The 22,305-nt window shown below is 44.5% G+C and overlaps 1 protein-coding gene across 3 annotated transcripts in view; it reads left to right on the plus strand.

Moving 5' to 3' along the window:
* Window positions 1-22,305, plus strand: part of CYTH1 (cytohesin 1) — a 765,922-nt gene that overhangs the window by 739,110 nt on the left and 4,507 nt on the right. For all 3 annotated transcript variants that reach the window (XM_085617468.1, XM_085617467.1, XM_085617469.1), the window contains exon 12: window positions 4,348-4,502. In XM_085617468.1, the coding sequence (XP_085473594.1) occupies window positions 4,348-4,502 (155 nt within the window). The remainder of the gene's footprint in view (window positions 1-4,347; window positions 4,503-22,305) is intronic.

A 22,305-nucleotide genomic window follows, 5' to 3' on the forward strand; every position in this document is an offset into this window, starting at 1 on the left:
CTTTCACATGGTGACCCTTCAACAGGTACTCCCACTTTTAGAAAGAGCAGATTTTATGTCTAATCTAGATTTAAAAGATGCACATTTTCATGTTCCAATTCACCCAGCTCATCGCAAATACCTCAGATTTCTGATAGCAGGCAAGCATTACCAGCTCAAGGTGCTTCCTTCGGAGTGACAACAACGCCCAGAGTTTTTACCAAATGCCTGGCAGTAGTCGCCGCTCATCTCAGAAGACAGCAGATTCAAGTCTTCCCCCTATCCAGACGACTGGCTGATCAAAGCCAGCTCTCACCAGAACTTTCTACAACACACACAGATCACAATAGATTTACTTCATCAACTGGGGTTCACAATCAATGCTCAAAAATCTCACCTGCATCCCTCTCAAATGCAGTTCTTACCTAGGAGCCAGTCTAGACTGTTAAAGCTCTAGCCTCTCCCAATGTAGTCAGAATATGCTATATTCAGGCTATAATTCTACAGTTTTAACCAAGCTTTACCAGCCAAAGTGTTCATGGAACTGCTGGGAATGATGGCGTCTCGCATCGCAATTGTACCCCATGCAAGGCTTCACATGCGCCCCCTACAAGAGTGCTTAGTGCGTCAGTGGAATCAGTTACAGGGTCAGTTAACCGATCTAGTGTTGGTAGACGGCCATGCCCATTGCGCTCTGCAGTTGGGGGAACCCACAAAACTCATCAAAAGGCCGGCCTTTCATCGACCCTGTTAGAAGGCGACCTCAGAGGAGCCCGGAGGGGGCCCTGACTGTCCTGAGACCCACCCTCAAAGTATCGTAGCCGGGCACTGGCGGGAGATTCCGCAGGGGAGGAATCTCGTACCTAGGATCGTACACTTGGCACCACACGAGAAAGAGACACCACACCGCGGGTTCTTAAGATTCAAGCTTTATCAAATCGAAGTGGTAGGATCTTTATGATCAGTAAGGCAGATATTTACAAGCAGAGCGTGGGCTCACAGAGTCTTGGCGGGGGTAGGAGGTAGCGGGACAGTCAGGAACGTACCCGGCGCACAGCTCACAATCCTCGAGCTGGGGGATACGCTTGTCGTCGTGGGGTCCGGCGGAACCAAAGAGAGTCAGGGGGAGCCGCGAGTCACTCAGCAGGCTCAAGCACCAGTTCGGAGGTCTTACGATCTTCAGGGAGCCGCGAGTCACTCAGCAGGGCTCAAGCACAAGTTCGGAGGTCTTACGTTCTTCGGGGAGCCGCGAGTCACTCAGCAGGGCTCAAGCACAAGTTCGGAGGTCTTACGATCTTCAGGGAGCCGCGAGTCACTCAGCAGGGCTCAAGCATAGGTTCGGAGGTCTTACGTTCTTCGGGGAGCCGCAAGTCACTCAGCAGGGCTCAGATGTTCCAAGGCGAATCTGCCGGACAGTCCCAGAGCACCCCTTGTTATAGGTCGACCCCTCTTTGATGTCCGGAGTTTGTGCAGGCAGGGGTCTTGTCACCTGGGGGTCGCTTGTCGAGGTTTCCTGCTATTGTCTTTTGATCCTTTCAGGGCCGGGTCGGGAGGAGTCCCAGACACCCAGCAGGCGTGGAGCCAGCCCTCAGGGAGGCCGGAGGGCCGATCGAAACCCATCGTCCCAGGGGAGTTCAGAGGTGCGATAGAAACTGCTCCTCCCTCTCTCATCCCCTGGAAGCGTGATGTCCTCCAGCCGGAGTGGCGCCTCTAGGCCCGGGTTGTGCTGGGGCCGGGCGGCCATCTTGGTGCACGAAGTGGGCACGCGTGCCCGGGGTGGCCGAAAGGAGAGAGGCCATGGACGGGGAGGCCCGGGCTGCGTGTGTGTGTTCTGGTGGGAAGGATCGGCTGGGCCGTGTGCTTGGGGTCCCTGGTACCAGGTTAGGTAGTGCGAGGACAGGAAGAGCCATGCTACGAGGCCGGGTCTAACAGACCCTATTCCACAGATCGTGCTCACAGCAGACACATCTCTAACAGGTTGGGTGGCTCATCTCAAAGGTCACACAATATAGGGCCTGTGGAGCAACAAGCACAAAAGTCTCCACATTAACCGTCTAGAGCTATTACCAGTTTATCTAGCCATTAAAGCTTTTCAAACTCACTTCATGGCCAAATGTGTCCTAGTCCGAACAGACAACATGACAGCAATGTATTATGTGCAGAAACGGGGAGACACACTCTCCCCAACTGTCAACACTTGCTCAAGCCATTTGGAATTGGGCAATCCATCACAGGATTTATCTTTTGGCAGAACCTCTCCCAGAAGTAAATAATCTTAATTGCCGACCTCCTCAGCAAAAGGAGACAACAAATTCACAAGTGGGAACTTTATCCCCAAGTTTCTCGTTCCCTACTATCAATAATGGGGTTTTCCACAGATAGACCTGTTCTCCACAACCAAAAACGCAAAATGCCCAAGCTTCGGCTCCAGATTCCCACACCCACTCTCAAAGGGAAATGCCCTATGGATGAACTGGTCAGGGATATTTACCTACGCTTTTCTGCCTCTCCCGCTCATTCCGTGTGTGGTTCAGAAACTCAGGCAAACATCCCTCACACTAATTCCAGTAGCTCCCACATGGGCCCGTCAACCATGGTACACCACCCTGTTGGAGCTGTCAATAGTTCCACTTCAAAAGCTGCACCTCACCTCCAGTCTCCTCACACAGAACCATGGAGAAATCAGACATCCAAATCCCAAAAAACTGGATCCAGCGATCTGGCGCCTGAAGTCATGGAGTTCGGTTATTTAAACTTACCACCAGACTGTATAAATATTCTAAAGGAAGCAAGAAGGCCTATCGCCAGAGCTTGTTATGCAGCAAAATGGAAAAGATTTGTTATATTGCACAACAACAAAATAAATCCTTTAGATGCTTCTATACAAAACATCTGTTACCTCTTACATTTACAGCAAACTGGACTAGCTTACACATTTATTCGTTTGCACCTTGCAGTAGTACCTGCTTACTTACGGAATAGAAAACATCCTACACAATTCAGGGTCCCCATAATCAAAGCTTTCATGAAAAGATTAAAAAGAGTAATACCACCAAGGATTCCTCATGCCCCAGTATGGACTCTCAACATTGTTCTCACAAGGCTCATGGGCCACGTTTTGAACCATTGCACAAGTGCCCTTTGCAATTGCCATTGCCATCACATCACTGAGGAGAGTTGGTGAGCTACAGGCATTAACCTTAGAAGAACCCTTCTTTCAGCTACACAAAGACAGGATAGTTTTCCGCACCAACCCTAAATTCCTTCCCAAAGTAGTTTCTGCTTTTCATATAAACCAATTGGTTGAGTTACCAGTTTTCTTTCCTCAACCTGATTCTGTAGCAGAACGTGCTCTTCACACGCTTGATGTTAAAAGAGCTTTATTGTACTACATAGATAGGACAAAAGACTTTCGCAAAACAACTGTTTGTTGCATTTGCTCCAGCTCACAAAGGCAATCATATCTCAAAATCTGGTATTGCCAGATGGATTGTTAAATGCATTCAAACATGCTATGCTGAAGCTAAAAGAACTTTAACAATACCCCCTAGAGCGCATTCCACTTGCAAAATAGGGACTTCAGTGGCCTTTTTACGTAACATTCCTCTAGCTGACATATGTAAGGCAGCTACATGGTCTACAGCACACACATTTACCAAACACTATTGTGTAGATGTGTTGGCATGTCAACAGGCTAATGTATGCCAAGCAGTACTTAAAACAGTGTTCCAAACAACTGCAACATCTACAGGTTAGCCACAGCTTTGGGAGTATACTGCTTTATAGTCTATGCAAAGCAAGTGTATCTACAGCACACATGCCTCAAACGGATAATGTTAGTTAACCAGTAAGCTTCTGTTCTTGGCATGTAGAGCTCACGACTAGGAAAGACTTCTTTGAAGAAAAACATCATGCAAGCGTCCAGACCAAACACTAGATGACAGGAGTATGCAAAACATGTGAATCTACAACTCTACATGCCAAGAACAGATGCTTACTGGGTAAGTAACATTATCCCTTTGCTATAGTCCTACCTACACCAGTATTAAACATAGTGTAGCAAATATTTAATGCCATATATATAGATCAAATGTATCGATTCCATCACATTTATGAACGTTAGTTACTAGGGATATTTGCATGAAGTACATAAAATACCATATAAGATTAACTCTGCCTGTTTAATGACCAGCCAATTAGAGAGTTGCTGAGAAGGGTCTGTGTTGACTATATATATGAGATCCCATGCTGTCTCTGTACCTGATGGTATATTGCATTATGTTAACTTTCATAAAAGTAAAAACTGATAGAACTTCTCTTGACCTTTATGTATTTACTTCCTGCCTCTCCCTCGTTTTCAATTCTCAGAACTGCTTTGAACTGTACATCCCAGACAATAAAGACCAGGTAATCAAAGCCTGCAAGACTGAGGCTGATGGACGAGTGGTGGAAGGCAATCACACTGTGTATCGGATCTCTGCACCTACGACGGAAGAGAAAGAAGAGTGGATAAAATGCATCAAGTGAGTGATACTCTAATCACATTGCCTATAGATGGACATCATGAGCCTCTACAACTCTTAAAATGTATCATTCATCATTAGGCACGTTGTGTAATAAAACGGTCACGATCATGGGAATGTGTTATTCATAAATTATAGTAATGAGGTATTCATAAATTATAGTAATCTCATCTGCCCTTACATGATCCTACAACACATTTTTTAAATGTACAAAATACACGTTTTTCATAATTATTGTTCTCTTGCAGGGGATTTCCATGTATCGTCATAAGCACTTGAATAGTCCCACCCACGTGCGGGAACCCCGGAGCACTTCTTTTAGATATATCTTTTTAAGTGGATATTGTTTGCCTTTCTTCAGGAAGGCCTGTAAACTCACTTAAGAGAGAGATAGACAATAATGCAGCCTAAATTCATAGGCTACACTGGCCAGATCTTCATCGTGAAGTGAAAAAAGGGTACCTGTACACTATATTGTGCGCAGTTTTGCAGTGTTTAACACAAAGAAGAATTCCCTTCACAAACTCCTTTTTTCATGACCGAGATAAAAGCGGGAGGACAGATTAGCCTCATAGGCTGTCAGTATATGTCTTGAAAATATAGGGTGTGCCTTTAAGAATTCAAAGGAATCCATCATGCACAGCTAGTCGCAGTTACATCAGTTCCTTTTTTCCAGCTCCTGCATTCAGGACCGTGGAGCATTGAGCTCGACCAATTTTGTTTTTCTCTTCAAAATTCACTTCTGAATTTCCCAAATAACTACTTCACTCGACGTCTTCGGCCTTTCCCCTATCCTTTTCTGTCTTTTTCCGACAGGCATTTGTACAGTTTTCACTTACAAATACCATCTCTTTTTGATAAGTGGTCAGACTGTGGTAAAAAAGAAGGCCAAGACTGATCTCACATAGTTTGTATACTCTGTTTGCTAGACAGTCATGGTACTGACTCTCGTCTAATTTGTAAAACTTTGTCAAAGCGCACTCTGCATGACAGAGAGAAGATTAGTCTCCAGGGAGCAGAGGAGCGACGGAAATAGCAGGCACAATCTTCAAGTGGGACCTCAGGGCAAGGAGAGGGTCAGTCCTCTACCAGGGCTCTGCCTTCAGTCTCTGGAGGGCTTTCCAGCAGAAGAAGGGCTGAAAAACTGCGCCGGTCGGCTGGAAAACTGCGGTGATCGACGACCCAGGGCTCAATGTCGAATAAACTTCGATGTTCCACATCAAGAGGAAGAATTTCAATGCCGATTGCAACGCTGGCAACGAAGACACCCCGTTCAACATCAGGAAGCCCACTGCAGATGGCAACGCCTTGCAGGTAGCTGTCGAGGTCTTTATCGGTGTCAATGCATCCCCGCCGATCGACGTCAACACACCGCCACAGTCGCTCGACGTCGTGACACCACCGTTGATCGCTGACACTGCCACCGTCGGTCGGCGCCAAGACATCGCCATTGAGACACCACCGATTGACATCGAGACGAGATCTGCCATCGAGGCATGAGTAGTTCGACGTAGAAGGGGACGAAAAGATAGTCTTCAGCATCCTCAAGGCTTCCGGACGCACATAAAAAGAGAAGACAAATCTACAACAGATTTGGATTATTCCCAGACCTATTCTCCGTCTCAGGATGTCCCCTCTCTGATGCCAACGCTTCCTCCTCCGCATCCCCCCCTCTACCAGATGTGGAACCAAGGCCTCCTATTCCGCCTCCCCCAGCTCCAAGAGCAAGGTCTAGGTCTCACAGACGACGGCACTCCTCTTCTTCTCATTCAAGACGCTCTCATCATCGGCACCACGAAGAAAGGTCTCATTCGAAACATACCAGGGACACCTCCTCCTTAAGCACAGGGAGATACACTCCGACACTGTTGGACTCCCCTCCCCCATGCATTTCACCGGTAGATGACATCTCTACCTTTTAAGAGGTTGTGGTGTGGTGTGGTTCGAAGTTAAATATCCCAGTGTCCGCTCCAACTCCTACAGCGTCTGTAATATTTGAGATACTACAGCAAAAATAAGCTTCAATTAAGTCCGCTCCATCCAGGCTGCAGAAGAAATACCATCCGCCAGAGCAGGACTGAGCCTTCCTGCAGACAGACTCTGCTCCAGATTTTGTCATTGTGGTGGCAGCAAAGAAGCAACATGCAATACTTTGACAGTGCCATTGGACAGAGAGACGAAAAATAGACTCCGTAGGGAGGAAGGTGTGCAACACAGCATCGACTACCATGAAAGCAGCCAGTGCCGCAGCCTTACTAGGCAGATACGACTGGGCGCTGTGGGAATTGCTCCAGCAGTTTGTGGACTACCTCCCTAGAGACAAACAAGAGGACTTTAATGAGATTTTGACAGAACGTCTTATTGTCTCTAATCAACTGATATGGGCTGTTGGAGGACGAGGCAGTATTTGTGAGGCCTGCACAAATAACATGACTACATGTGTCCTTAACTGGGAACCAAACACCCAATTGTAGCACCTGACTCTCAGAGGGTAGCGTTGCAGAGCAGTCTGATGCTTACTCAAGGGAGGTGGTGTGGGCTAGTAATCGCCATTTGCAAGTGCGCAGAAATAACACTCAATAATTGATTGTCCAGTTTGTACTTTGCTTTATAAAAGTAAGAGTACATTTATTAAACACACACACTACTGAGTACTATGCACCAATTTACAAATATACATAAGCTGTTGGAATTACTTTGTGACATTGCATAACATCTCCACCCCTCCCGCAGGTGGGGTGGGGTCTAGTACCACCACTCTCAATCATGGGTTTGAACAATTGTTTGTGCCACATTATTGTCTGATAGTAATGAATCAATATTTGATTCACATAGTCATCCGTGAAGGATAAACTAACATTTTCTACTATAGTAGAATCTTTCCTCTAGGATGGATTTAAACCACATCCGAGAAGAACTACAATTCCCATAAATCTAGTAGTTCTGTAGTTCATAAGCAGATCACATGACAAGTCACTTTCTGTTCAAGAAACAAAAACATGTCATTTGCGATGTAATCACAATTATGAATCCAAGCCTAAAATATTGGCCATTGATCTACATGTAGCAGCTAGCAGTCCCTTGAACTCACATATATTAAAAACAATGTAAATTTATGAAGATAGTCACTGTACTCAAAATTAAGTTAATAAACCATGTACATTTATTTTATAAAAACATATGTTTGATCACATTTAAAAACATACCTATATATTCATTACTTTTCCAATATGCATCCTAAATCTAATCACATACAATATTTCATGACTGACCTGTATATACAAAGAATTTCAAACAGAATAACACATTTGTCTTACACAAATCAAATAATTAAAACCTATACACGCCCCTATTTTAAGCCCACATCACAGAGAGAATACAACATGAAAAAGACACTCTACTTTGTCATACAATATACATCCAATTTAAGACAATTGAGAGGATTAAACACTTGTAAGATCTTGACCCATTTATCCTATCAAGTGGATATCCGTTTCTTTGGATTGTATTTATTCTATGCGTCGACGCGTTTCGATGGGCTTACTTTCTGCCACTATCTTTATCAAGACCAATGATCAATGTTTTTTTCTCTCATTCAGTGTTGGATTTTTTGATCTTCAACTGAGTATATTGCTCCTAGTTCCTTTTTGGCGCAACCTCTTACAGATGGTTGGATGATACTTCTTGTGTAGCAGCAATTATTAATAATTGCTGCTACACAAGAAGTATCATCAGTTGAAGATCAAAAAATCCAACACTGAATGAGAGAAAAAAACATTGATCATTGGTCTTGATAAAGATAGTGGCAGAAAGTAAGCCCATCGAAACGCGTCGACGCATAGAATAAATACAATCCAAAGAAACGGATATCCACTTGATAGGATAAATGGGTCAAGATCTTACAAGTGTTTAATCCTCTCAATTGTCTTTAATTGGATGTATATTGTATGACAAAGTAGAGTGTCTTTTTCATGTTGTATTCTCTCTGTGATGTGGGCTTAAAATAGGGGCGTGTATAGGTTTTAATTATTTGATTTGTGTAAGACAAATGTGTTATTCTGTTTGAAATTCTTTGTATATACAGGTCAGTCATGAAATATTGTATGTGATTAGATTTAGGATGCATATTGGAAAAGTAATGAATATATAGGTATGTTTTTAAATGTGATCAAACATATGTTTTTATAAAATAAATGTACATGGTTTATTAACTTAATTTTGAGTACAGTGACTATCTTCATAAATTTACATTGTTTTTAATATATGTGAGTTCAAGGGACTGCTAGCTGCTACTTGGAAAAGTACCCTATTCCCTTGAATTTGACAAGGGGTCTCTCTCTATCTTTAAACACACATTGATCTACATGACCAAGACCAATAAGACACTGATTCACATCCACTGTGGAAATAGAAACTAAAATTTCCAAGAAATTTGTAGTTCATTCACAGACCTTCCGATTATGTGATGGTCACATGACGAAAGAGGAAAAGACCCGAAACAGCCGGCTTCCGCCCCTTGATAGACGTGCAGGGAGCCAAGTAGGTCAAGACGCGGGCGCTGGTCTTTGACGAAGTGAGCAATATAAAAGCAGGAGGGACCCTGATGTACCTTCTGTTTAAAAATCCTTTTTCAGAGCGCCTAATAAACATGCTGTGCTTGAATCTATTTTCCTCATTTTCTTCCAACAGGGTGTGACTATAAGGAGCGCCCCCATATCCCCAGATTAACCCTATGAAGACTTATAGTTTAAATAGGCCAAGTAGGTGTAGATTATGTACACTTTTGAAATCACATGAATGGTATACAGTGTCACTTGATTTTTTGTATAAATGCCCGATACTTTTTTAACCTGTAATATAGACTATAAGAGGTTTTTAAAACGAGTGAACATGCCAAGAAGCAGAACTGCATGTGAGAAAATTTGTAAAATGAATTTTTAAAAAAGATATGTTCGAGGCATATGAGCTGCAGATTACACACTGTGCATAGATCGCCATCTGGTGTTGGGCCCGGATGTTTGCAGTTGTTTTTCTCTTGGAAAGTCATTGGAAATCACGAGGTATGTGACTCCTCCTTTGGATCGTATTGCGCATGGGCTTCGGCTCCATCCTCAGATTGTCTTTTTCCGCTATCGGCCTCGGATGTATTCTTCGCGCTCCGGTTCCGAACCGTTTTCAGTTCTAATCGGCGCGCAATCCTTCCCCTTCCGCGGTATTGTTTCGATCGCGATCTCCAACACTCAACGCGACTCTCCATTCAAAGTCTTCGATTCCGGTCGTTTTCCGAAGGCCTTCGGGCCTACCTAGGCCCCAGTCCTGGCTCATGGAAAGGACTCCATTTAAGAAGTGTCCTCGATGTGGGTCAAAGTTTCCTCACACCGATCTCCATGAGGTGTGCAACCTCTTCCTCTCCCCAGAACACGAGGCAAGAGACTGTCCGGCTTGCAAATCCCTCCGTTCGAAGAAAACGATTCGAGACCGACGAGCGAGGAGAACAATGGCACACTTATCGACTACGATCCCCGACAACATCTTCGGTGAAGGCGTCGATAATCCGGAAGAGCAGCACACCAAAGAGGGCCTCATCAGCGCCTCCGAAGCCGACGATTCAGATGTCGAGGATATCACTCTGGCACAGAGGGGCATGAGTACTAACATCGACCCCCACCCTCGACGGCATCGAAGAAGGCTTTGGTCACGCCTTCACTCGGGCGTAGACACTGCTTCCCATACCTTGCTTTCGGGCCCGGTTAAGAAGCCCATCAAGCCTTCTGGCGGCTCGGGCTCGAGCCAGCCTACCGTCGCTGCCGAAAAACACTCCTCGGCACTGACACCGAAAAAGAAGAGGGCCTCTTCCTCCCTGCCGAGCTCCAGACCAAAGCACTCTGCGCCGAAGACTGGCAATAGCTCCTCCGTACAGACACAACTTCTAAGCTCTTCACTTTGAGGAATTACGATCTTCTTAAACACAGTGATACAGAGTGAGTTGCCCAGGATCACACAATCGAGGCAGTTTCTCAGCAAACCACTGACCGACACAACTTTTTTGGAGTGATAAACCGAGAACTTTACATACATTTTGTTGTATAACAGACACAACGCAGTGCTGTGAATCGAAGTGAGATTAGATAACACAAAACGTAGTGCTTTTAATTACATATTTACATGAAACATAAAATGAGTACCACTGCGATGGGTACCAATCCACCTCTGTTATTTAGCGCCGAGAAGCCCCAGAGGTGAATGTGCACTTAACAGACATGCGTGTTATGTTCACACATGCAGGGGCAAATTAGACTATCTGCCAAAAATGAAAAGATTTCTGTTGAACTGCGACTGCCTACCCCTCAAGCACGCCTCTTACTGTAGCTGCCCCTTAATGAGACGTAATGTGAATGAGTATGTGTGAGTATGTGTGCAGTGCACACTGCCACACTTCAGAAATGTAAGATTATAAAGGGACCTCCGAGCTGAATGGAAGATTTTACATGGCGTGCAAACCTCTTCACTAGACAGCTGTGCGAGTGCCTCTCTGTAATCTACAACCTTCCCCACACTCGCAAAAATCCTCTTTCCAGTCAAAGAACCTCTGTGAAGTCTGAGAGCAACTTAGGCATGCATCACAGCGTCATGGGCTGTGAGAGACAGAACGCATGAGGGAGATCTGCACAGAGCCGAGGCAAGGTAGAGGGGTGACAGGGCAGCATTTTACAGATGAGGGGCCTGTTATCCGGGTATGCAGATGGAAAAGGAACGAGAGAGAGAGAGATTGATTAAAAAGGAAAAGTAAAAAGAAAACAGTATCACAGGAGTGGAGAGGATGTGGGTAGCAGCCAGTGCTGCTGACTCGAGAGCTGGGGATCACGGTTAAAGTCTCTGCGCCGCAACAGCGTGTGATTCTGGGCAAATAGCTTAATGTCTCCCAGAAATAAATTGCGCTATATAAATCTGCTGAAAGATGAAAAAGCAGAATGAGGCAAAACTTTATGAAAAAAATAGTTCCACCAAAACGTATGTTAATAGTATTTCGGCAACAGGAAACTGATGAGAGAAGCAGAGGAGGAACAAGCATTGGTAAATGCAGGAAAATATGCTACAGCAGTAGAAATGAAGGAAAAGTTAGTGGCAAGCACAGGAACCAATGAAAGGCCAGGAAAGAGAGGTGGCGAGTGGCAGTCCTTTTTAACTTTATATTAAAAACAAAATATTTCACAAACACAGTGCAAGCGCTATGCAGGCAAAACCTAAAATGGTGCTTCAGTGGCCTTCCTAGGAAACATACCTATAGCTGATATATGGAAGGCAGCTACAAGTTTACCTCTCCTACATCTACAAACCATTACTTAATAGATGTATTGGCACGTCAGCAAGCCAGTGTCGGACTAGCAGTCCTACGGGCCTTATTTCAGACCACTGTAACTCACACAAGGTTACCATCGCTTAAGGAGGAGAACTGGTTTTCAGTCTATGCTAGGCATGTGTATCTACAGCTTCTCGTGCCTCAAACAGAAATGTTACTTTCCCAGTAAGCATCTGTGACATGTAATGCTGTATGTTCACATGTGCCCATTCTCCTCCCCAGACACCTGTGTTTATTACAGTTACTTACATAGTTACTTAACAAGAGACTTCTTTACCATGGACATCGACTTATACTACACTATATATCACCTTGTATTCTCACCCGTCATGCGGGAAAACAATCTAACAATGGGGTCGATGACCTTAGTCGAGGACTATAGGTTTGGTCAAGGATAGCTATAATCGGGAATATACCCAAGTTGACTTATTTTCTGCATGTTTATGCAGTGGTCTGAAAAAAGGAAGGCACTTTATGTGACTGGGGAATTCAGAGGAATACGAGTGCCCCTGTAATTACTAAACCAACCTGAAAGGCTGGCACATTATCATCCACGCAGGATATCTAGTGTTATTACTTATGTAGCCGAAGACGTCAACGGCTTGCCAAATGATTTAGACACATGACCCTTTGTAGCAATGGTGGCTCCTATATAATGGACATTGGGGCTCAGCCTTTCCAATTCCAAACACAGGCAAACAGGTTCTCTACACTTAAACAGCAAGAACATTTACTAGCGTACACAAAGGGCATAGCATTGCTTTGTTTGCTTAAGTGTGGAGATACCAAATCATGCTGCCTTGCATCTGTTTGTGCAGAGTGCAGCACAGTTCTGCCTGAAATCCACTGCAGTCGACATGCTTTGCTCTGTTGAAGGAGGGTAAAACAGAAGGAGCGGGGTATAAACCAGGGCTGAATTGGTACATTGTGCGGGTGCTTCTATATGCCCTGTGTGACACTTCCTCCATTGATGTTGGCGCATGGTTCCTGAAGTCTGATATGGAAATGAGATCGTCCATGCTTTTTTGAAACCGAAATGAACAAGGGTCTGTCGACTCTGGCTGCATGCAGGTAATGATGAAATACTATGCTGGATTAGTGTTTCATTTTATGTTCAGCGTTGAAAGGGTGAAACAGAGGCACATAAGTTCAACAGAAATTGACTGCAAAAGATCCTGAATCATTCACCAACCATCTTATCGAATTGTACGTTCATTAACGTTTGTGACTTTCCAGCTGTGCATGGACAGTCTGCAGTTTCTCAAGGTATCACTTTATTTAATCGTAACCTATGTTATTTTCTCTTCCACTATCAAACTTCTCTAGTTGATCAACGGTTCTACTAAGATTGTGTGTATTTTGGAGCAGTTAGAACATACAATATTACTAATTTTTACTGATGTGTTCTCAAACACAACGCCATATTTACCACGTGGCTCGATGATGCCTATTTATACCAGATACTTTTGCCATGCTGCTTTCCCAAAAGTTTAGTTAAGTTGCTTCCACCTTAAAAAAACATTTTTAAAAATCATTATTTTAAGAGCATTATTCACGTTTTAGAAGATTGATGTTGAACATAATTGTTTTATAGAATGAACTGTAGATTAGGTTTCGCAGAGGTATTGCTGGATTTTTGGAGAAAACTCTTTGGTGTTACAGGAGGAAGGCACTGCAGAAAAGGAAACACACTAATTGCATCTATTCTAGTTTTTGGAAACTACCAATTTGATAGAGGTTTTACCTGTTAGTAGCATGTGATTAAAAAGTGCACTCACATTATTCTTTAAATACTTCATCATTAACTCCTCAAGCTTTTTTACTGATTACCTTTCGATTTTACCAAGACCGGATTGTGAATTAGACTATCTCATAGCTATCCTCAGCAAACCGATATCAAAAAACAAGATTACAGGTGTGTTCAATCTATTATGTTGCACATATACACATAGGTGAAAGACATAACCTTTCTTGTAATTTGCTTTCTAGCCTGTTCCTAATGTACAAACCAATCCTGGTCTCCAGATTTCCATTTCATTCCTAGTATTCTTGTATTTTACGCCTGTGCACTTTTTTTTTTTTTTTTACTACCTTCAGGGCTGTGGAATTAAATAAAATATCTACTTGACTATGGGACAGGTTGCTTAATAAATTTACTTTTTCTGTAAATAAATCCCCTTGTCCATTTGGTGCCATGTTGTGCAGCAACAGATTATGGCAGCATTGTCATTATATAAACACTCTGATGTTAGCCTTTCTGATTATGCAAGGGCTCATTCTACAGTAGGGGTTTAATTCCAGCAATATTCTTATTTTCCCACCTTTCTGCAGATCTATGAACTGGGGCTGGAGGTAGCTATAAGCAATAGTTTCAGGGTTGGAATGTCCTTTTGAGTCTGTGCAAACCTACTAGATTGAATGTTTTAGGGGTTTTCACCAGCTCTTCTCTAATCTTCAGTGGTGCCTGCTATGCTGCAGGAGACCGAGGCAAGAAGACCCCTGGTACTAACAACATTAACATGGATGGTAGGAATAATATTGCTGGAGGGGAACATGCTGATTTTGCATGTTTGAGATCTCGAGCCACTTTCAGCCTGCCTGCCATAAATACCTTAATTGCGCCCAGACAATGCCCCCGGCAGCCTTCCAGCAACAATTAATGTCTGTTTTTGCCCATTGCAAATGCAGTAATTGTAGCATTGGGATACATCTAAAACTATATAATTAATCCTGTCCTTCTAACGGCCCTTTTGAATGTGTGACTGTCCCCTTTATCAGATACCAAGCGTCCGTTACACACTCTTAGACTATACTTAAATGTTTATTGATGCAACCTGTGTTTGCAGCATAGAGTTCCTAAATTTTCACGTAATATTCAGGCTGGGAATATCCACCTCTTCTTCCCCTTCCTCTGTCAAATTTTGCATTACATTCAGGGGTTCTGATGTCACGTTTATGACGCCTGCCAAAATAAAAAGACTTGTATTGTTGGCCTCTGCTCCAGCTGCTCCTCTAAAATAAGTAAAGTGGATGATTCCTGGTTTTTCGTTGAAAACCTATTAAATTAAACCACAAAATAGAGTAGTCTCCACTAGGTGATGAAATATTAGTCCTAATAAGTCAGTAGTAATAATTTTAAAGTATGTAACATTACATTTCAGTGTCATTTTAATCCAAATGGTTAGCTCACTTGAAGGACGCCCCACTGGTAATGGCGAAGCGTCCGGTGTAATTGGAGCCCACTCTATAAACTGGTTGTAGGGCTCATGTCTCATGAAAGAGACAGATATGAAAGTGATCTATAAAGTTCCCCCAATCTACGTCATTCACTTAGGACCTCAATCCTGCCACATTCCAGGAAAGTAATTCCATCTTTTCGGGGGTCTCTGTAGCACTAGGTACTTGCACTAATACAGATTTCCTCCCCTCTTCTCTGGTTTCAATTGTATTTGACTGTGCCCTTGAAGGCTCTGGTGTAACAATACTATAGGTGTCCTTTCGCAGACTAAGTGGAGTTGCCCTCTCTGGTCCCCACTGCCCACTCCTCTTATCCAGGCTGCCATGATCCTCCGACGGGGATTCTAGAGCTTGCCCTAATACAAATTAGTTCCCTTCTACTCTGATCTTAGTTGTGTTTGCTCGGGTCTCTAAAAGCTTTGGAATGAAAGCACTATAAGCATCCTCTCTCGAACTGGGATAAGCTACTATCTTCAGGCTGCTCTGCCAGAGAAAGTCATCCGGAGGCAGGAATAGGAAACCTCCTGTCCCCGAATGCCACGTCAGTCATTATCCTCAACCTCCAGATAGGGCCATATATTTGCTCTTAGATTAAAATTGCTCAGCATGGTACAATGCCTGAAATTAAATTTTTCTGTTCGTGTGATCAGGTCCAGATGTTTATATTAAAAAAAAAAAAGCCTAGAGGTAAAATCTTTACTATACTAGATCAGACAGTACTTGACCTGGCTTGAGCCATAATTCTTCCTACTACCATGGGGGGGCGAAAGTTAGCAATTATACAGTCCCCGATAAACGTCGTAGGGAATGGTCCCACTCCACCCACCCTGCATACAAAAAGGACCTCATTGTGAAGATTAGTATCTCACTTTACATTACAGTGAAGCCAATGTGTCACTTTGTTTTTTAATTCCAGTGTCAACTCTGTAGCTCCAGAAGCAAGACTTAGTACGTTTGCCAGCACCACCACATATGGGCATGAGTCCGGAGTGAGGTGGATTAGGGGGGGGGGGGGCGGGGGGGGAGAGTGAACTTGTGGTTGATCGACTGATAAAATCTGGCCTCCTCGTCCGCGAAGCAATGTCATAGTACAATTACCCCCATGAGTGTTAGCACTGAAATAAGACACACAGGGCTCCAGCCAATGCCCGTTGGTAATGGTATTAGATTCCCTGGTAGAGGACTGGTAAACTACTTGGGTAGAAGTTTCATCTACACTGGGTAGCTGTCTTACAGAACCGGTCACATGACCCTCGCTGCGAATACTCAAGGATTCCTCAATAGCAGTGTGGAGGTCGTGTATTGGGCTTAGCTTAGTGTCAAGAAGGGCGGCAAGTCTTAGCCTAAAGTATCCCAAAAGTGTATGTGGATTGGACTAAGCTTAGTGCCAAGAAGGGTGGCAAGTTTTGCGCCCAAAGTATTCCAAGGAGCTATATCTAGGGTCACTACGGATGCTCCGGCTTGTTTATTAGGTCACCCCAAACTGGACTCGGTTATAACTCAAGCGGCGCAGCAGAAATCAAGGAATCCGTCTGCTCCAATTTCAGCGCCACCGGACAGAGAGGGTAGACGCTTGGATAATGCAGGGAAGAGGTTTTCGTCCATGTCTGCTCTTCTGGTCAAGGCGGCAAATGCCCTAGCCATCCTGGGCAGGTATGATAGGCAAATGTGGTGCGACCTATCACCATACATAGACAGCATACTTGAGGCGGACAGACAAGAGGCCAGGAAAATCCTCCAGGAAGGTGAAAGGACTTCGGCTGAAGTCATAGATTGTGCAATGGACATTGCGACCACGGCCTTCAGATCTCTGGGAGGAGCCGCTGTTTTACACAGACAAGGATGGTTGAGAGCAACGTCTTTTAGACCTGAAGTCCAGAATAAGATCTTGGATCTTCCGTTCAATGGAGAAGATCTGTTTGGAAAGCATGTTGATGAGGCCTTACAGAGTATCAAGAAGGATACGGAAACAGCGAAATCTCTGGGAACATTACAGTATAGAAAAGTTCCTTTTCGTGGCTCAAGAGGTAGGGGCCAAACCTCTTATAGAGGGGGTTATCAACAAGGCCGCTATTCTTCCTACTCCACATCCTCTCAGCCATATCGTCAACAATATTCACAGAGACAGGCAGGAGGTTTCACAAAATCTACTCCTAGAGGTCGAGGAGGTCGCCAAGGGAAAGACACCACCCGAAGACAATTAGTCTGGTGACACCTATTCCTCATATGTCGCATATTCCCCTGGGTGGAAGAATTTCCTATCATCTTCAAAATTGGCAGCAGATAACGACGGACCAATGGGTCCTCCACATGATACAATTCGGTCATACTCTAGAGTTTCTGGAAATCCCCCCTTGTACACCACCAAGATTTCAAGAGGTCAAGTATTTACATCAGATGCATCAAGAAATTCGGACAATGCTCTGAAAGGGAGCAATAGAACCGGTACCGAATTCCCTGAAAGGAAGGGGATTTTATTCCCGGTTTTTAATGATCAAGAAAAACATTCTTCAATGGCGCCCCATTTTGGATCTCAGATCCCTAAATACTTACATCAAGGATCAAGCCTTCAGAATGATCTCCCTCCAGGATATTCTGCTGCTATTAAACCCAGGGGATTATATGACCAAACTGGACTTACGGGATGCGTATTTCCATATCCCAATCTATCCTTCACACAGGCAGTACCTTCGGTTCGTGGTGGCCGAGGATCATTACCAATTCAAGGTGCTTCCTTTTGGTCTGAAATCAGCCCCGAGGATTTTTACAAAATGCCTGGCTCCAGTGGCAGCGGTTCTAAGGAGACAGAAACACCAAGTGTTTCCTTACCTCGACGACTGGCTAGTCAAGGCTCCATCGGCAGCGTCAGCCCGGTTGTCAACAGGGGCTTGCATAGAACGATTTGCCAGATTAGGCCTCACTTTAAAGGAGGAGAAGTCAACTCTGCAACCGGCAAGAAATATCACTTTCTTGGGAGCAATTCTTGATACGGAGGTAAACAGAGCGTTCCCCTCCGAGGAAAGACAGCGGGGAATAATATCTCTATCCCAGGCATTTATAAAAAGAAGGTCTCTTTCAGTACGCAAGTACAAGTCATTGCTGGGAACGATGTCATCTTGCATTCCCCTCGTACCTTTCTGCAGACTACGGATGCGTCCGTTACAAGAGCAGTTGGATCTTCAGTGGCATCAAGCGACAGGATCCTTCGATGATATAATCAAAGTGACGCCGATCATGATCCACGCGGCAACATGGTGGACCCGAAAACGAAACATCTCGCAGGGTCTTTCTTTTCTGACTCAACCAGCTCCATTGGTGGTTACGACAGATGCGTCCTTGGAAGGATGGGGAGCATTCCTTCAGGATCTGCAGGTCAGCGGTCGCTGGAAAGCGAACGAACAGCAATTGCATATCAACCTTTTGGAGCTCAGAGCCGTCTGCTTAGCATTGTTGGCGTTCCTGCCAAGGATTCAAGGTGCAGCCGTGTTGATAAGAACAGACAACACAACAGCAATGCACTATTTGAACAAACAGGGAGGAACAAGATCACTCTCCCTGTCTCGGGAAGCCCAGTGGATATGGGAATGGGCTCTACAACACGAAGTATCCATTACAGCGGAACATCTTCCAGGGGACCAGAACACCAAGGCGGATACTCTAAGCAGACTAAAGTCTGTTTGTCACGAATGGGAGATCGACAACGAGATTTTGAACAACATCTTCCAGAAATGGGGAACTCCGACAGTAGATGTTTTTGCGACAAAAAATGCCGGTTCTTCGCAAGCTGGCTTCCCCAACGGGGATCTTGGGGGAATGCGTTTTTGATGGCATGGTCAGGCATCTTTGCCTACGCCTTTCCTCCAATTCCCCTCCTGCCGCAGGTTCTTATGAAGATCAAGAAAGAACCATGAAGGTTAATCCTGATAGCTCCGTGGTGGCCCAGACAACATTGGTTTGCGGAGCTTCTTCTACTGTCAGAGGAGCGCCCGATTTGCCTGCAGCCGATACCGTCTCTGCTGACAATGTTCCAGGGGGAAGTTCTTCATCCGTATCCGAAATCTCTGCATTTAGCAGCCTGGCTCCTGAATACTGCGAATTTCAGCATCTGAACATCCCTACGGAGTGCAGGGAGATTCTATCTAGAGCCCGAGCGGATAGTACAAACAAAACATATCGGATGAAGTGGAAAAGGTTCTGTTTATGGTGCAAAAGGTCTAACATTCATCCGCTGCATTCAGAAGCTCACGAGATTATTCCATACATCTTGCTTTTGGCTAAGTCAGGTTTGGCTCATGCATCTATAAAGGTACACCTAGCTGCAATTTTACGCTTCAGAAGAACTGCCTCTGGTCCATCTCTGTGGTCTGCTAGAGTCATCAAACAATTTATGAAAGATCTGTTCCGAGTTTTCCCTCCAATAATACCTCCACCACCTCTCTGGCAATTGAACGTTGTTCTTTCCCAGTTGATGAAACAGCCCTTTGAGCCAATTTACAGGGCAGAGCTGAAATTTCTTTCGTGGAAAGTTGCGCTACTCATTGCGCTCACTTCAGCCAGGAGAGTGGGGGAGATTCAGGCTCTCATGGTCCAAGAGCCTTTCTTGCAGTTCAAAGAGGACAGAATAATACTCAGGACTAATCCAAGATTCATCCCTAAAGTTCCAACTGACTTTCATTTGAACGAACCATTAATTCTCAAAAGATTTTTTCCACAACCATCAACAGCAGCGGAAAGAGCTCTCCACTCGCTGGATGTCCAGCGTTGTTTGAAGTTCTATTTGCAGAAAACTAAGCGTTTCCGCAAGTCTTCACAACTTTTTGTTGCCTTCAGCGCACCCAGGAAGGGTTTCCCTTTGTCAAAAAGGGGAATTGCCAGATGGATTTCCAGTGCCATAGAGTATTGTCATCAGGCAGCTGGACGACCTCTGAATGCACGAGTCCGTGCACATTCTACAAGAGCAGTCTCCACCTCTACTGCTCTATTCGCAGGAGTACCGATCCAGGATATCTGCAGGGCGGCGACCTGGACGAGTATGCACACCTTCACCAGGCATTACTGCTTGGATGCAGCCACAGGGAGAGATGTGGCGGTGGGAGAAGCGATGCTCAGGAACCTTATCCAGTAACGGTGAGCCTTCTCTACCATCCCTCCTTCCTTTATTATCTACTTTTGCACATTTTATTGTTGTTTATTGTATTACCATTTGCAAAGTATTTTTGATATGTGGAGTTTGGTTTACAGATACCATGTTTATCACATTATATATGTTTTCTTGATTCAGATTCTGGGTAACAAAAAATGTGCATTTATTTACTGCTCGCTATTCTGATTCAGGCATGTGAATCTATGAAAGGCTCCAATACTGGAGTAAGAAAAAAAGTTACTTACCTGTAACTGTAGTTCTCCAGTATTGGACCTTTCATAGATTCACATGCAACCCACCCTCCTCCCCTGAGAGGCTCACCTCGGATTTAGCACAAAGGGTGTTATTGCACAAGTCCATGAAAATCTGAGGGGCAGAAGGTTCTCTCAGGAGTGTTCTAGAGGGTGAGAGGCTCTGATTGGTTCAGGGACAAGTTTAGTCCTTTTTTACATAACAAAGGTTATGGGTTGGAAAGGAAAATGGGCCTAGGCCATTTTTCAGTTTGCTATAATACTAAGCAATGCTTTTTTATGTACCGGAGACTCCCGTCTCGACGATGGGGAATGATTCAGGTATGTGAATCTATGAAAGGTCCAATACTGGAGAACTACAGTTACAGGTAAGTAACTTGTTTTCTTCATACACTTGGTGTGGGACTGCCCAGAGATACAGGACTTATGGAAAGATGTGTATGGTATATTAACACAGATACTTGCACTCCCGGTCCCAGAGACACTGCTGGGGTATGACAAGGACATACTTAAATAGGAACGCAAACTGGTGGCTATCTGCCTTCTCCTGGCTAAACTGAGAACCGCAAAGAGATGGCTGCAAGGCCCACCACCGAAAGGCCTCAGACTGGCTCGCTGACTTAGCACACTGTTCCACACACTCCGATAACTATAATACCCTCATCCCAGAAAGAAGTAGACCTAAGGATATATGGGGCCCATACAGGGAATATATGATAAAAAGGGCAGCGGAAGAAGAGAGCTCCGTAGACCCGGAGGCAGCAGGATTGGACGGTGGAGGCGAGGGCATGGCTCATGTGCCTGTGAGCCATTAAAGAATTTAGATGAAGTACTATAATGTTATAATGGCAAACTGTATAAATTGCAAAGAGTAGGCCGTGGCATGCACTATGATGGTGGGGGTACTTAGGACCCGGGAGCGTAACTCTGTCCACAATATATGGTTCACCATGTGTGTTTCTGAAACTGTAATAACACTACGAATATATATTTTACTGCTTGACTGACAAAGGAAAAAAGCATAAAAAGATGTTTAAAAAAAAAAAATACCCACAAAGTTAGTAGAACTTCTGGGGAATACATTCACCTGACCTTGAGATTCAGCAAGTCACCCCAGAGTGTTGTCTTTTGCATATACATCTGCACAACAGCCACATGCTTCTTGGTCAATTAATTGACAAAGCACTGCTTGCAGACCATCATGCTATACAGGAGCCAGTAGTGAGACAAACATTTTTGAAGAGTCAGTTTTGTGCCACTTACCTGTGTCCCTCGTCCCTAAGTATAGTTTTTTTTTAAAAAAAAACACTTTATTAACACACAAAAACAAAAAAGCACCTTTCATCATTACATAGTATATCTGTGCAGTACCTCTGGTAGCATATTGACACTTCCTGACATGCAATAGAACTATTATTCATACACACCCTCTATATCCACCACCCGCCGCCCCCGCACACACATCCACCCTACATCAAGTCGCTCCCCAGGTTGTGAGAATGGCTCAGCTTCGGTTTCAGTCGCTCAGCTCGGACTCTGAGTCCGCCACCGGGGGTTCACAGATATTGCCTCTAAATGCGTTCCATTTTCTCCAGATTCGTTGCCATCGCCTGGGGCAGCCTCTGTTCGTACACACCACCCTCTCCGCCGTCATGGCACTATCCATGTCGCGGCCCCATCTCCCGTGTGAGGGGGCTGCCTGTGCCCCCCAGTATTGCGCAATGGACCTCTTTGCTAGCGCTAGTCCGACAGTCACCCAGGTTTGATCAGCTGGTTAAGGTCAGTAGCATCCCACACATTCAGCAAACACAT

The sequence above is a fragment of the Triturus cristatus genome, chromosome 7 (genome assembly GCF_964204655.1).
Source record: "Triturus cristatus chromosome 7, aTriCri1.1, whole genome shotgun sequence".
Classification (NCBI taxonomy): Eukaryota; Metazoa; Chordata; class Amphibia; order Caudata; family Salamandridae; genus Triturus; species Triturus cristatus.